This window comes from Sminthopsis crassicaudata, chromosome 2 (genome assembly GCF_048593235.1).
Source record: "Sminthopsis crassicaudata isolate SCR6 chromosome 2, ASM4859323v1, whole genome shotgun sequence".
Lineage (NCBI taxonomy): Eukaryota > Metazoa > Chordata > Mammalia > Dasyuromorphia > Dasyuridae > Sminthopsis > Sminthopsis crassicaudata.
The window spans coordinates 426,113,264-426,129,435 of record NC_133618.1 but is presented as its reverse complement, the minus strand read 5'-3'; the positions used below and the strand labels follow the sequence as shown (position 1 = coordinate 426,129,435).

At 32.9% G+C, this 16,172-nt stretch overlaps 1 protein-coding gene across 1 annotated transcript in view; it reads right to left on the bottom strand.

The window, feature by feature from the left end:
* Positions 1-16,172, bottom strand: part of ATP6V0E1 (ATPase H+ transporting V0 subunit e1) — a 45,641-nt gene that overhangs the window by 26,073 nt on the left and 3,396 nt on the right. The window contains exon 2 of the mRNA XM_074292084.1: positions 11,772-11,819. Within this exon, the coding sequence (XP_074148185.1) occupies positions 11,772-11,819 (48 nt within the window). The remainder of the gene's footprint in view (positions 1-11,771; positions 11,820-16,172) is intronic.

Genomic DNA, 16,172 nt, shown 5'->3' with positions numbered 1-16,172 from the left:
TGGATCCTTGTAAACTAATCGAATGGACGTACTACTTAAGGAATTTAACTCTTCCAAGCTTGACATCCTTATTATAACTTAAACTAGAAAAAGAAATTGAATTGCAGTTAAGTGAAAGGATTTCTTATGGTTTTTAGAGAAATAAATAAAGGAATTGGCAGTTTGGAGTTTTTTCATGCATCCAAAGGCAACAAGAAACATTATTTAATAGGATATTTGATCATCTTAGATTGGAGTGCTCAAAAGATCCATTTTAAAACCAGTTTTATTGATGTCTTGCTTTTACACTAAACTCATCTCTAAATTTATTCCTCCCCAATCCTTTTACTTATCAAGACTTCTGTCAAAATACATGGTTAAAAAACCATCAGCCAAATGAACACACACATGAACTACATTTAATAACTCATACAATATTCTCTACCATAGTCCCCCATACCTCCAACAAAAGGAGAGACAGAAGTTTATTTTCATGATAAGCATTTACAAAATATCACTAGGAAAATAATTTTGATATATACAGTGATATCTGTTGCAGAGAATAAAGAGACTAAGGAAGTCTATAAAGAACTTGATGAGACACTGAATAACATTTACTTTAATATTCCTTGATTTTAATGTAAAAAGTGGGCATAGATGCTTACATATGGCTAAATGCATAGGTGTATACATATGTGTGTATATGTCTCTGAGTATATGTAACAATGTATATATTTAGATGGATGTATATGTATGTATATGTGTGTATATATTAATACAAATACAAATATATCAGGGCTTAATTGTAGTCTGTTTTGGGAGGTAATGGCAGATGAAGGGAGGGGAAAGAATAAAATACACAGCAGAGAACAGAATGACATACACAAAGAAGCAAAGAAAAGATGGACACTCACAAATATAATTTCTTCTTTTATTATATATGTTTTCCTGAAACGGAAATTTATTGTTATTTTGAATCCTCCCTGATGTTCTGCTGGGCACATGACAATTTTTTAAAATTTCCCTTTTCTTTCTTTTTCTATTGTATTCTTTCTTATTTTGTATTTAGCTAACATAATAAACTTAAATTCTTTAAAAAAAAAAAAAAGGCACAGGTAAAACAAAAAATATGTTGGGAAATATAGTTCAGGAATGAGAAGAGAAGTTCAACAATTTGTAGATTATGAAGATGTCTCACATACAATATGAATAATTTCTTAAGAGAAAGGAGTTGGGAAACACATGATGTGGTAAGCACTAAATATCATTAAAAATAATCAAAAACTGATTCTATTTTAACGGAAAGAAAACTCTGAATTACTGATGTGATACTCATTCCTGAAAACTGAGTTACTAATATGGTACTCATGTCTAAATCAGCTGTCTTTGAAGAAATAGAATATATATTTATTAGGATAAAACAATTTTAAAATCCTTACTAAATGGAAGAATTAAGAGACAATGAGATTGTCCTATGTAATCAAGATGATAATTAAGACAAAGATAAACTAACATCAACACATTTACAACCACCTCCTAAAAATGTTTGAAAACCAACTGTCATAACTAGAAGATAAAAAGACTTAGCAAAAAAAATTTGGTTTCCTAATTAAGCAGAGAAGCAAGTTAAAATAACTTGTTTAGAATGTAAATTCATTTTTAGACATCATGGAGGAAGATGGTACAAGGTTCACAAAACAGAACTGTCTGGAAGGGAAAAGCAAGCTTAAAGTATGGATAACTGAGCAAAATTATCCTGAAGACATTAAAGGGCCTAAATAGACAGAGGACAAGAGAGATGAAAGAATGGAAAAGATCTACAGGCATTTCTATAATAAATTATTTTCATTATCAGTGACAATGTAACCAACATATTTGAATATCAGAAATCTCAAAGTAATGTAATAGGAAATAGGTATGATTAAGTGAGGAAAACAAAAAATGGAAGAAAAGTGGCAGACAGGACTAGAACAAAAATACAAAGAAAAAATATATGCTAGAAGAAATCAAATTTAGAAGAATCATTTCTCATATATGAAAGAAATCAAAGGTTTTTCTTATACTCTTGTATTCAGGCTTAAACACAGGAAAGCCTCTTAAATGAGATCAATCATTAAGCATTCATTAAGTCTTTAATATGTGCCCAGGCACTATGCTAAGTACTAACTGGTCCACTGTTTAACCTAATTATCTACATAATTAATTACCCACAACTGAAAGATGGTTATTGTCTATACTATAAAGTACAGCTAGATAAATAACTACAGAATTAGTCTATTCGAGTACATATCCTGGATAGGATTTCGCTGTGCATATAATGGACTGGGCTTAAAGCTGAACAGGAAAAAAAAAAAAAATTGGCTATATCCCTTTTAGTTATGATTAGACAAAAAGATGGGTCCATCATGGAACAAAAGAGATAATTAGTAGGCAGTTTGTGTAATCCACTGGTATTGAATATCTAGCTTGCAGCATACTAAAGTCTTATGGAACATTGTACACATGCTGTACACAGTTGGAATGTGAACCAGATCACTGAAGGAATAGCTAAACTGATAAGATCAGAGATATATAAGAAAGTTAACTGAGCTTCTAAGGTTTACAAATGACAGAGAACAGCAGGAGTTAATAAGGAACTATATAAAAGAAAAGCAACCTTTTAAGTGTTAATAAAACTAGTAAGTTGACAGTACCTTAAAGTATGCAAGTTATTTTTTAGTCTTGCTAAACCATTAACAGAAAGTAGATTGTACTTGTATAGATTCTGATTTCTGCAGTTTTCAAACAAGTTAAATGCCCTTTGGTTTATAATCCAAACTAGCACAAGCTAGAAAGATTTGTCATTTCCTGAAACAGTCTTGTTACTGAAAACAGAAAAAAGCTGCATTTCAAAACAGTCCTTTATTTAGGAAATCCAAAGTCTCTAACAAATTCAGATGTTTTAATCCAAATAAATTCTCTTTAAGACATAAGAATCACAGAAACAAAATGCTAAATGCCTTTGTTTTTCAGAATTTATCTAATGCACATCCCTTGTCAGTCAGATGAAAATAAGTGCTATAAAGACATATTGGAACTGATTCTCATATATTTCAAGAAAATTGAAAAAAAAAAAAGGATCATAGCAACTTAGAATTGAAAGAGTACCTATGACTCTATTCAGTAAATCTTATCATTTTATAAATGATGACAAAGCTTGAAATCAAACTAAATTTAAGTAAATCAAGTTTCAATAAAAAAGGCTATTTTTTGGAAAGAAACACTGTATTACTTAACATCCTAAAAAAAAGAAAAACACCTCCTTCAATAATATTTAAGTTTATAGTCAAGACTAAGTGTTGTTCTTTTTTATGTGAAGATGATACTAATGACCTTTTTCCAGACAGGCATGTATGAATACTTAATGGAAAATGAAAAGTGATCTAGTACACTATAGAATTTAGAGCTGGAAAGAACCTAAAAGACTTTATCCAATCCCTTCATTTTACAGAGGAAAAAAAAAATTAGATCTAAAGACATTAAGTGACTTAACTTGTTCAGGTTCCTAAAGGTAAATAAGTAGCAGTTAGAATCTGAACACAGGTAAGGAAGATGTCTCACATACAATATGAATAATTTCTTAAGAGAAAGGAGTTGGGAAACACATGATGTGTTAAGCACTAAATATCATTAAAAATAATCAAAAACTGATTCTATTTTAACGGAAAGAAAACTCTGGATTACTGATGTGATACTCATTCCTGAAAACTGAGTTACTAATATGGTACTCATGTCTAAATCAGCTGTCTTTGAAGAAATAGAATATATATTTATTAGGATAAAACAATTTTAAAATCATTACTAAATGGAAGAATTAAAATCACAAGAGACAATGAGATTGTCCTATGTAATCAAGATGATAATTAAGTCAGTGCCAATCCTTTACTCCTTTACCTAGTGCTATTATTTAGTGTTCCCCAAAATTAAAGCCCCATTGAATAAAAATTTCCCTTAAATCTGAAGTATTTTTCACATTTTCCCCATATTGCCCCTCAAAAGAAAAAATATAGATAAAGGGATCTATTAACTCAAATACCAAAATGATCCTTTTTTTTTTGGGGGGGGGGAGAAGGGAGAAGAAAGAAATGTTGCATCTGAGCTAATCAAGGATCTAGCACAGGCTTGGATTATCAATCCTCTGTCCCTTAATTTTCTCATTTTTAAAAGATACTTCTTATAGATTACAAATGTCAAGAAAGGTAAGTAAATATTTGCAAATCAGGAAAGGAGGTATTACTGTAAATAGAAAAATAGACTCCACTTAGAATCATAAACCTGGAAAAGGCATCATCTAGTACCTAGCTTCTTAAAACTCTTGAGTCATACCCCATATGTGGTCACAAAATTATGATTTATTATAAGTAAATTTTGATTTGCATACCATATTGTATCTACATATCTAGAATCACATATAAATTTCTCAGACAAAAATGAGTCATGGGCAGAAAAATTTCAGCTCTGATCTAGTCTATAGCTTTTAGGCTATCAGATTCCAAACTAATGAAAATCTATCTGGTTTTAATTCAATATGTAATATAAACTTCTCTAAATTCTTCATATTGCTTCATTTCATAGGTTAATGATCACAGAATTGGAACTAGAAGGGAAATACCCAAAGTAAGCAGAATTACTAAGCACTGAACTTCAAACTTAAGAGTCCTCTAGGTCCAAATCAAATGTGATCTTTCTACTTCACTGTACTAGCACTGTAACTTTTTTCTGTCTACAAAGCTAAAAAGAACTCAAGAATAATACCTACAAGATCATTCATTGTCATTCCTCAAGCTTCCCTAACTACCCCTAAAAAGGTTCCCACATCTCCAAGTAAATACAAACCGTTTGGGGTGAATTTAAATTGTTTGGAAAGCATAGTAAAGGATATTCTATTAGATCTTATCCTAAAGTTCCAAAGGAAAATAAATTCTATGGTTCCCATTTTAGATAAGACATATAGAACTGAAACAGATTAACAGCATAATATGCAAAAACTTTAAAAAGCACCAAAACAAGTGAGCAAATGGACCAGATAGAGCATAAGCAATAATCTAACAACTAAATAATAATAACCTAAATAATAATCTAAATAACTAAATCCAAGCTCCAACAGGATAACCACAGATCCAGAATCTGCCTCACAGGATCTGTGAATGGCTATCTTTAGAAGTATTTCAGTCTATGAAAAAGAATGCTACATCAAAGGATATGAACAATTTTCAGATGAAGAAATTAAAGCTATGTATAGTCATATAAAAAAATGCTCTAAATCACTAGACATTTAAGTTATTTAGATTAAATGAAAATTAAAACAACTCTGAGGTACCATCTCACAATTCTCAGATTGGCTAAGATGACAGGAAAAGATCATGACAAATGTTGGAAGAGATGTGAGAAAACTGGGACACTAATACATATGATAGATTTGTGAAATGATCCAACTACTCTGGAGAGCAATTTTGAACTATACCCAAAGGACTATAAAACTATTCATATCCTTTGATCCAGCAGTGCCAATATTGGGTCTGTATCCTAAAGAAACTATAAAGGTGGGAAAAGTACCCACATGTACAAATGTCTGTAGCAGCTCTTTTTACAGTGGCAAAAAATTGGAAAATTGTCGAGAACTCCTATGAAGTTAAAGACTTCAGTAACTAAAATGTTCCCCTCCTCCTAAGATTATTGAAGGGTTCATTTAAGCTTGAAATCATGAGAAAACATAAGGTCCTGGCACAATTACTGGGGCATTGTGAACTTTACGTAAGTTTGAGTTTTAGAAACTAATAACATGTTTCAGAGAGTTAGGTCATAGAAAACAGAAACCAGGACTGGTTACAGAGCAATGCTTTTCATAATAACATATGGTTTTAAGATATATAAGCAGCATGATTTCTCATAACAAAAGACTGTTGAATTATCAGCATACCCATCTCCTTATTTTCAGCCACCACTAGCCCATTTGTGTTGTATTGGTCACAAGAGAAAATGAGTAGATGCCTGTCAATTGGGAAATGGCCAAGTTATGGTATATGAAAGTAATGGAATATTATTGTTTTATAAAGACTGATCCAACAAGCTGATTTTAGAAAGGCCAGGAAAGATTAATATTAACTGATACTGAGCAAAATAAGCAGAACCAGAATTGCACTATATACAGTAAAACAGCAAGATTAGGAAATGATCAACTATGACAGACTTCGTTCTTCTCAGAGGTTTAATGATCCAAAGCAATCTCAATAAGCTTTGGATGGAAAATACCATCTGAATCCAGAGAAAGTACTCCATGTAAATCAATACAATACAATAACATAGAATATGTTAACTTTTTTTTATTTTTTCTGCTTTTTTTTTTCTCATGTGTTTTTTTCTTTTGTTCTGCTTTTTCTCTCCTAACATGATTCATAAGGAAATATGTTATTTAAAAAAAAAAAAAAAGGTTTTACATGTTGTAATTGGGGGAAATTTTTAAAAAAGAAAGAAAAAATGAAAAATGAAAATGAATGCTACAGAAGGACTAAGAATCAGTACTGTTCTAGATCCTTTTTCTTTTCCCTTCATTTTTCAGCCCAGTTCCATAGCAACATACTTCTCTGATCATAGGTTTGGCAATCATGTTCTTCAACCCCTACCAAGGGGATGCTGAGCTGAGACCATTCCTAGAAAAAGCATTCCATTCTTTTCAAAGTTCATTGAGTTCAAGGAGTACTGCCAGAATTTGACCCTATGATTCATAAAGTTATCTCATTTCTTCCTTTCCCAATTCCTGTAATGATAAATCTAGACAATTGAAGTGTAACTCACTCCAACCCCAACTTCCTCTTTATTGATATCAATCTCAACTTGACTCTTTACATGTCTCACTCTAATGTCTTTCGCTATGCCTTCTGAAAATCCTTTTTTCATGGTTAAACTTACCTTCATTTTAGACCTTTTGCTCATCTACTTCCAAGAACTCAGCATGCTGATAATAGTTCATCACTACTTGCAGTCTCCAGAATTGGATATATTTCTCCCATGCAACTGGACAAACTGATCCAAGAAGGGAAATTGGAATACTCCTTGCTCCCCAAAGCCACGTCTCGTCTGCCTCTAGCAACATCACTAAGGAATCTCTCCTTCAAGGTTTGCCATTCATTACCCAATCAAGATGTTAGTAGTAAAAAACGTGAAATTTTCCCTCTCCTCAAGGGATTTCAATGCTTGGTTCAGTTTTCCTCTTCACCTCAATTCTGCTGATGTCAAGTTGATGCCTCCTTCTATCTAACCTAATTCCAGAATCTTTTCAACTCTCATGATACACTTCTTTATTTCAGCGAGGCTGTATATGGGAAAGTATTCCACTTAATCAAAAAATTTGAAATTTGTCTTTTCCTAACCTCCTCTCTTCCCATCTTTCTGTGCCCTCCTGAACCTATTCTTTATCCTCAATGTACCTTACCACTCCTACATTCTTGAGTATTTTCTCAAGCTTATCAACCTTTCTCTGACCTCATTTTTTACCTTTCTAACTTTACATTGCCCTCTAATTTTGAATCCCTTGAACCCTGTCCTGTTTCCAATCCCAATATATAGTTATATATCTCTTCAGCTCCTATTTACTTGAGGTACAACAGAGCTTAAGGAAATCATACAATGGTTCTTCTACACATTTATGTTTATCTAATTTTAAATGGACCCTGATTCTAACAAGAATAATTCTTATTGACTTACATGAACTGATGCTAAGTGAAATGAGCAGAAGCAGGAGATCATTATGTATTTCAACAACGATACTGTATGAGGATGTATTCTGATGGAAGTGGATATCTTCGACAAAGAGAAGCTCTAATTCAGTTCCAATTGATCAATGATGGACAGAATCAGCTACACCCAGAAAAGGAACACTGGGAAATGAGTGTAAACTGTTGGCACTTTTGTCTTTTTTCTCAGATTATATTTACCTTCTGAATCTAATTCTCCCTGTGAAACAAGAGAACTGTTGGTTCTGCACACATATATTGTATCTAGAATTACTATAACATATTGCTATCTAGGGGAGAGTGTGGAGGGAGGGAAGGGAAAAGTCAGAACAGAAGTGAGTGCAAGGAATAATGTTGTAAAAAATTACTCAGGCATATGTTCTGTCAATAAAAAGTTATAATTAAAAAAAAAAAAAAAGAATAACTCTTATTCTTTCTTAACCAATTCTCTATGTCACTATGCACTGAAGTCATTCAAACCTATAAATCTCTCCTATAATCTCCCACACCACCCTCTCCTTCTCAGATGAGGATTCAGACTCAAACTTTTCCAAGAAATAGAGACCTTTCTGAGGTTCTGTTTGTCCCTTTGTCTATATCTCAAAACCTCTAAATAACTTCTTCCATCCTCCTTTATGTCAGTCTCTAATTTTAATAAAGATCCCATTCCTCCTTTATCCAGTTGACTGCCTCTCATCATTCCCATCCTCTCTTGCTAATAATCTTCAATCGCTCTTTACTTACAAATAATCCAAGTCTTCTTTACCCCCCAAAAAAATCTTCAAAAGACTCTATAATCTGTTCATATATCTCTATGATTGTTCCATATGTCTCTCATTAAAATACCTAGAAAAAAAAAGGTTGCCTGTATTCATTGTTCCACTTTATCTTCCTTTCTTTTCAGATAGGCTTATCCAACTTTAACCTCTCTTCTGACCTTCAATCTCATATCTTCAATGTCCTATTGGACATTTCAATATAGATATGTCATAGCTGGGAGCTTAAACCCAAAATATCCCAGACCAAACTCATTATCTTTCTCCCAAACTCTTTTCTCTTAACTTCCTATTACTGTGCAAAGCACTACTACTCTCCCAATCACCCAGGCTTGAAACTTAGATACCACCTTAGATTTCATCACTGTCATTAATTTCCCTATAACCAATCTGGGGCCAAGTCTTGTTGATTCTACCTTTGCCAATATCTCTCATATATGTCTTTCTTCTCTCCTCTGACACTGCCACCACCATAGTGCGGGTGCATATCATTTCATACTTGGAATATTGCAATAGCTTCTGACTGATGAACTCGCTTAAAGATTCTCTACACCCTGGTCTATCAATCACTCAACTTTCAAATTGATCATCCCAAAGAGCAGGTCAGACCAACTATTCTTCCACTGTCATTCTTCTATTCAATAAATTCTAGTAGCTCCCTCTCACTTCAAAGATTAAATATAAAATCCTATTTGGCATTAAAAACTTCATAATCTAACTCATTCCCTTTTTCCAATCTTCTTCCTCTTCTTCTTTTCCTTCCCACCCTCAAAATCCAATGACATTGACCTCCTTCCTATTCCTTAAACAAGACAACCCTTTTCCCAATTCCATGTATATTCACAGACTGTCTCCTCTGTCTAGAATAGTTTTGCTCCTTATGTCTAGCTCTTGACTTTAAATCTCAGCTAAGTTCCTTCCTTCTGCAAGTAGCCTTTCCTCTACTCACCTCCATCTTGATGTTAGCGTCTTTCCTACATGATTATCTTAATTCTATTCTATCCTGTTAATATTTGGTTTTATATAGTTGTTTGAAGGTTGTCTTCCTCAGAATGTGAGCTCCTTGAGGTTAGGGAGTTTTTTTGCCTTTCTTTATATCCCTAGAACTTAGCACAGGATCCACGATAGGCAATTGATAATCAATGTTTGATGACTCTCAGGATCTCAACTCTTTCTAGTTTGGCTTCTAAGCTAATCATTCAACTAATCATCTGTAAAGTTATGTATGATCTTTTAAGTATCAAATATGAAGGCTTTTCCTCAATCTTCATGCTTCTAAACACTGCTGACCACACTATCCTCCTGGATACTCTCCTCCTATCTGCATTGGTTCTCCTATTACTTTGTCTGACCAATCTTTCTCAGCATCCTTTGCTGGTTTATCTTCCATACTGGATCTTTCTAATTCCAAAGCTTTGTGTTAGGTCTTCTAATCTCTTTTAATTTGAGGATTTCAACCAGCTCCCATAGATTTATTAACTGTACCCAGATGATTCTCAAATCCATATATTCAATCCCAGTCTCTACTGAGTTTTGAGTACATGTCCAACTCTGTAATGGGCATTTCAGACTAGATGTATCAGGTACTATAACTCAAACCCAGTGTTTTTATAACTGAATTTTAAAATTATTTTTCTTCCAAAACTTGATCAGTCTTTCCTCTCAAATTTTCCTCAATGAAAACAGCTGATGTACTATATTACCTTTCCAATCACTCAAGTTTTTCAATTTTAACTGTTCCTGATCAATCACTCTTACCTCATCTAACATATCCAATCAGTATCAAGTCTTTTTTCTCCTTACTTCTACCAGTATCAGTGCCTTTTTCTTTGTTACAACATAACCAACTTAGTTTAGACTGGGTCTGACAGGGTTTAATTGTTCTCTCTGCCTCATATCTCTCCCTTCTCTAATACATCCTCCACATTGTTTTCAAATCAATTGTCCTAAAGTGCAGGTCTAACCATATTACTCTCCTACTTAATAAACTTCAATGGATCCCCATTGCCTTTAGGATTAAATATAAGTTCATGTGTTTAGACTTTAAAGTCCTTTACAATGTGGTCCTAACCTACTTGCCAAACTTATCTATTAATCTCTTTCCCCCATACTTGTTAATTTGATCAAAATGGCATTCTTGCTATTCCTCACACAGGACACTTCATTTGCTCTCTAGATAACTTGTACCAACTATCCCCTTGCCTAAAACATATTTTCATTTCACCTCTACCTCTTGGAATCCCTTATTTTCCTTTAAAATTCTGCTCTAACAGTACTTTTTGCATGAACCCTTTCCTGATTCACCCAACTGCTAATGTCTTATCTTCGAAATATATAACTTATATTCACTTTGTATACATCTATCTGTCTAGGTGAAAAAGCACTGTTTCATCACCTAATATAATTTCTGGCACATAGATATTTTCTTTGGTATTAGGGACATGGAGACAATGTCGCTAGGAATACTAGAGAAAAGACTTATTTCTTATACTTTCAAGTCACCAACGATTAAAATAGTTTGTAGTTTCTGATAAAGATGTTTAAGGAACAGAATTCCCAAAAATGAATATCAAAGAAAGTATCACTTTCAAAATACTAAAATAGATTTCATTCAATAATTCATGTAAGTTAATAAAAATAACTAGCATTTCAAATGAAAGCTATTATCACATTAGGCATAAAACCTTTTGCACTGAAAGGTTTTAAAAACAGATTCTTACTAGACCTCAAGATGACTCCAGCTCAAAATTTTATTTATCTAAGGAACAAAAACAAGCAAGAACTGCTTCAGAATGGGATAATTAGATGTGGGAGATAAGAATACCAATTTTCAAGTAGAAAGAATATGAAATGTGTCTTAAAGCAAAGCAGGATCATTTTTAGGTCTCAATAAATCTCAAACAAATTGTATTAGCATTATCTATACTTCAGTGGCCTCCTTATCTGCAGAAGGATAATAATAGTACCTATCTCTCAGGATTATAGTGGATCAGATAAGATAATAAGATAATATTACCTATACATCTGGACTACATCTTAAGGCAAAAACATGATATCCTGGCACTTTCTAGTATGTGACTCTAAATGTTAAATGTGGAAAATAATCCACAAGAAAAAAGCATAATATAGATTCTTAATTTAGTCTTAATGACTATAGGTTTGCTTCTGAATTATACACATTACATATACACACATATATACACATACATATACACACCTAAGAGCAATACTTGCGCATACTTACAAGAGATAGCAGCAAATAGCACAGGTTATCAGCATGGTGATGATAACACTAAAAGAGAAAAAAAAAATTAAGTCAGTCACATGATAGACAGTTGCTAAACTGAAGTGTAATACTTCTATAGCATTGGTTTGGGCCATTTAAATTATCAGGAACTAAGTTGAGGGTCCATACATCAGAGTTTGTATAAATGCTTAATACATTGCAGTATGCTACATGGCTGATCAAAACAGTAGATACTTAAATATTAATAGGAAAATATGTGGGATGTCCTCGAAATCATAGTGTACTTTTAATCTGTTAAAGTTTTAAGTTACTAAAACTTTTGATGCCCTGTAGTAATCAGTGTTCTTTTCAGATCCTTTACTGATCGGTGAATTTAAAAAGATTAAGTCAAATTAGGTAAAAATCAAACAAAAAGTTAAGTCAAATTAAGTCCCTAAAGTGAGGTAAACTAACTGAAAATCAAACTATTTCCATCTGAATTAAAAAAAAAAAAAAAGGATTGTTACCAGTTAAAAGTAGAAATATAAAAAGCTAAAACAAAATTTTTAAAAATAACCTATACTCAAAGTCATACCTTCTTGCCTATGTTTCATCCTCCTTTAGTTATACTTATATCATCAAATAAAATATCTAAAACTAAGTTAATCTTCTATATCATTCTTTTGCCATATCCTCCTTTCCATTTCAAAGTACTACAGAATCAGATTTAGGATTAGAAGAAACCTTAAAAAAAAAAAAAAAAAAAAAAAAAAAAAATTAGTCCACCCCCATCTCTTCATTTTTACAATGAAAGTTAGGACCACAGAGTGACTTGTCCACAAATCACACAAACAGTAATCAGAAGAGCTAAGATTTGTATACATGTCCTCTGACCCCAGAGCCAATGACACTTCCATTGTTATATATCACTAATATTTTCAGTCCCTTTTGATTGTCTTTATTCTTCATTTCTGAAATTTAGGAACCAAATTCTGTTGCTTGTTCCCATAAAAGGCCTTTCTGTCCCAGTACTGCTACACTACCACCACTACAATTTAGTCATGCCCTGTGACCTCCGATATAAACCTAGTGGGGCAGCAAGGAGATACAGTGGACAGAGTGCTGGAGCTGGAGTCAGGAGAACATGAGTTAAAATCTTGCCAGACACTCATTAGCTGTATGACCTTGGGCAAGAAACTATACTTCAGTAGCCTCCTTATCTGCAGAAGGATAATAATAGTACCTATCTCCCAGGATTGTAGTGGATCAGAAAAGATAATAAGATCTTAGCTATTAAGATTATTATTATTACTACCTTAAGCCTCCCTATCTAGTAAGCCTTCAATTCCTTCAAGGCCTCTTATTCACTGCCACTATTAACCATTTCTCTTTAACTATTACTGAGTTCACATACCGGTCATTTCCCAATACAACTCTTTTCCTGGAAACAACAAAAAAACGTAAAGAGAAACTGGGGCAGATAGGTGGCAAGGTGAATAGAACACTGGCCCTGGAATCAGGAGGATCAAATTTGTCATTTTCTAGCTATGTGACTTGGGCAAATCACTTAATCCTGAATGCCTTGCCAAAAAAAAAAAAAAAAAAAAAAGAAAAGAAAAAAAAAAAAGGAGAGAGGAAGAGAAAGAAAGAGGAGGGAGAGAAGGGAAAAGGGGGTTGGGAAAGAGAGAGATAGAAAGACAGAAACAAAAACACCACCCCAGGCGAGGCAGAAAACATAAACCACATTTCACACCTCCCTCATTTCCTAATTCTCTATTATTTGAGATTTATTTTATCACTTTCTCATATTGTTCATTTTTTCACCAGAAGATAGCTGCAGGATGATTTCAGAGAGGCCTGGTAAGACTTACATGAACTGAGGCTGAATGAAGTGAGCAGAACGAAAAGAACATTATACACAGCAAAAATAAGATTATATGAAGATCAACTGTGATGAACCTGGCTCTTCTCAATGATGATGTGATTCAGGGAAATTCTAAATGAGATGGAGAGAGCCATCTGTATCCGGAAAGAGGACTGTAGGAACTGAATGTAGATCACAATATAATATTTACACCTTTGTTGTTGTTTGTTTGTTTGAGTTTTTTTCCCTTTTGGTCTGATTTTTCTTGTGCAGCATGATGAATATGGAAATATGTTCAAAAGAATTGCTCATGTCTAACCTATATCAGATTGCTTGCTGTCGTTGGGAGGGGAGGGAGAAAGGGAGAAAAATTTGGAACACAAGGTTTTACAAAGGTGAATTCTGAAAACTATTTTCTACGTATTTGGAAAATTAAAATTTAAAACATTATTAAAAAAATAAGATAACTACCTTTTGTTATCTTCATTTACATTTTTAATGTACTGTCATGTGTTTTATTATTCTCTTGGTTCTACTCATATTACTTTGAATCAATAAAAGACTCCATATTTCTGTGAATTTTTAAATGTTTTTTTCTTATAGTTTAAGTTAGAAAACCTGGAATCAAATCCTACCTATAATGTTTACTATGCATTGACCTTGGATAAGTCATTTAATCACTCTGGAACTTTAGCTGGCTCACCGTAAATTGAAAGGGTTAGACTGTAGCTTTTGAAATCCTTTTCCCATTCAAGATCCATGACTCTTAATTTTAGATGCCACAAATTTTCCAGCCATTCCTCAATTAAGGAGCAACTATTTTTTCTTTGTTTTTTGCTATCACTAAAAAAATATTACTCTCTAATATTTTCATACATGAGAGACCTTTCTATCTTGGACTTTTGGGGGTATATAAAGCCCAATAGTGTGATCACTGAATTAAAGGGTATGGATGAACAATTCAGTAACTTTTGTCACATAATTCCAAATTATATATATAAATCCAAATTATTAGAATGGATTTGTGACAATATCAACAAATAATACATCAATCTTCAGCATTATTTCTATTTTTAAAAAATCATCTTTGCCAATTTGGAGGTATGTAGTGAAATCTCAGAGTTGTTTTCAACTGTATTTCTCTTCTTTGTATCCCAGTGCTTAGCATAATGCTTCGTATATAGCAAGTACTTAATAAATGCTTAACTTGCCTCAGTTGATAAAGTCTACTGAAAATTATTTATTCATTTCCTTTGATCACTTCTCTGATGAGAAGATTAATCTTTCTAAAACTTTCATTTTGTAAATTTTCTGCCTGGAAATCTTTAGGTGCCTTTTCACTGCCCATAATATAAAATATAAATCTCTTAGGCTAGGATATAAATCTATCATCTGGTGCTAGTCTATTTAATCTCTCACTATTCTCCCAAAACAACTTTCCTTAGCCTCATTATCCCACACATTCCCATTCATTCTCAATTACAAATCTTTCTTCATGCTTTCATCCCACATTATGCCCTTTCATCAATCCTCCATCTCACCATCTTTCAGAGTGTAGTTCAAATCCCATCTTTTCCAAAATATCATTTCAGACTATTCTGTTATACAATTCCAATAAAAATTCTCAGCATCAACTCACTTTGATACTTCATTCTCCTTCATCTGTTACTTCACCGTGTATATATGTTTGTAGGCATCTGTTATCTCCCCAACTAATCTCATTTACACAACACTCATTTATACAAATAGTTTCTTAATAAAGCTTACAAAGTACCTCCCCACTATTCTATGACGTAGGATATATAAGCCTTAACAATTCCTGATTAATAGATGTGAAGAAAATGAAACTTAGAGAAGTGATGGACCCCGAAATAAGCAGGTGTTGGATGTGGAATTACAGATTGGAATCTAATCTCCTGGCTATAGATGCTGACCCTCTGGTTCTTAGAGGGCAAGCATCCTAAATTTATATCTTTTGCAACCTCTTCCTTGACTAATAGTGCAAATATTTGTTGAATGAATGAAAATAAGTTAAGTGTGAGAAGTACATACTATCTAAAGACTCTAAGATTTTTCACAATGATTAGACAGAGAATAAATAGACAATTTATAAAATTTTGGAGGAAGAGATAAGTCCCTCCTCTAGTCTTCTCAATTACATCCTTAAGGGATGGCGCTATGCTATTCATGCAGTGGCAGAATGGTATAATGCAAAGAATCCCTGACTTCTGAAGAGGCATTTTCTTTCACCCTTTTCACACAGCATGAGTTCCTGCTCCCAGAATCCAGATGAGTAATATAGTTCAGCTACAACCTAGTTTAAACAACTTACATTTAAATATCGTTTAAGTAAAAACTAAAGACTTTTCCATGAATTTTTCAAATACAATACTTTTCTGAGGTTTAGATATAATTTCAAATTTAGTTAAAAAAAAAAAAAAAAGCAGTTTAGCTACAAAAGGATTGCCTAGTTTATTCATAGGGTTCATTTAAACTAGTGAGTTCTTTAGTCTTTCATTTAGTCAATTTACTAAATTTGGTTTGCACATATTTTT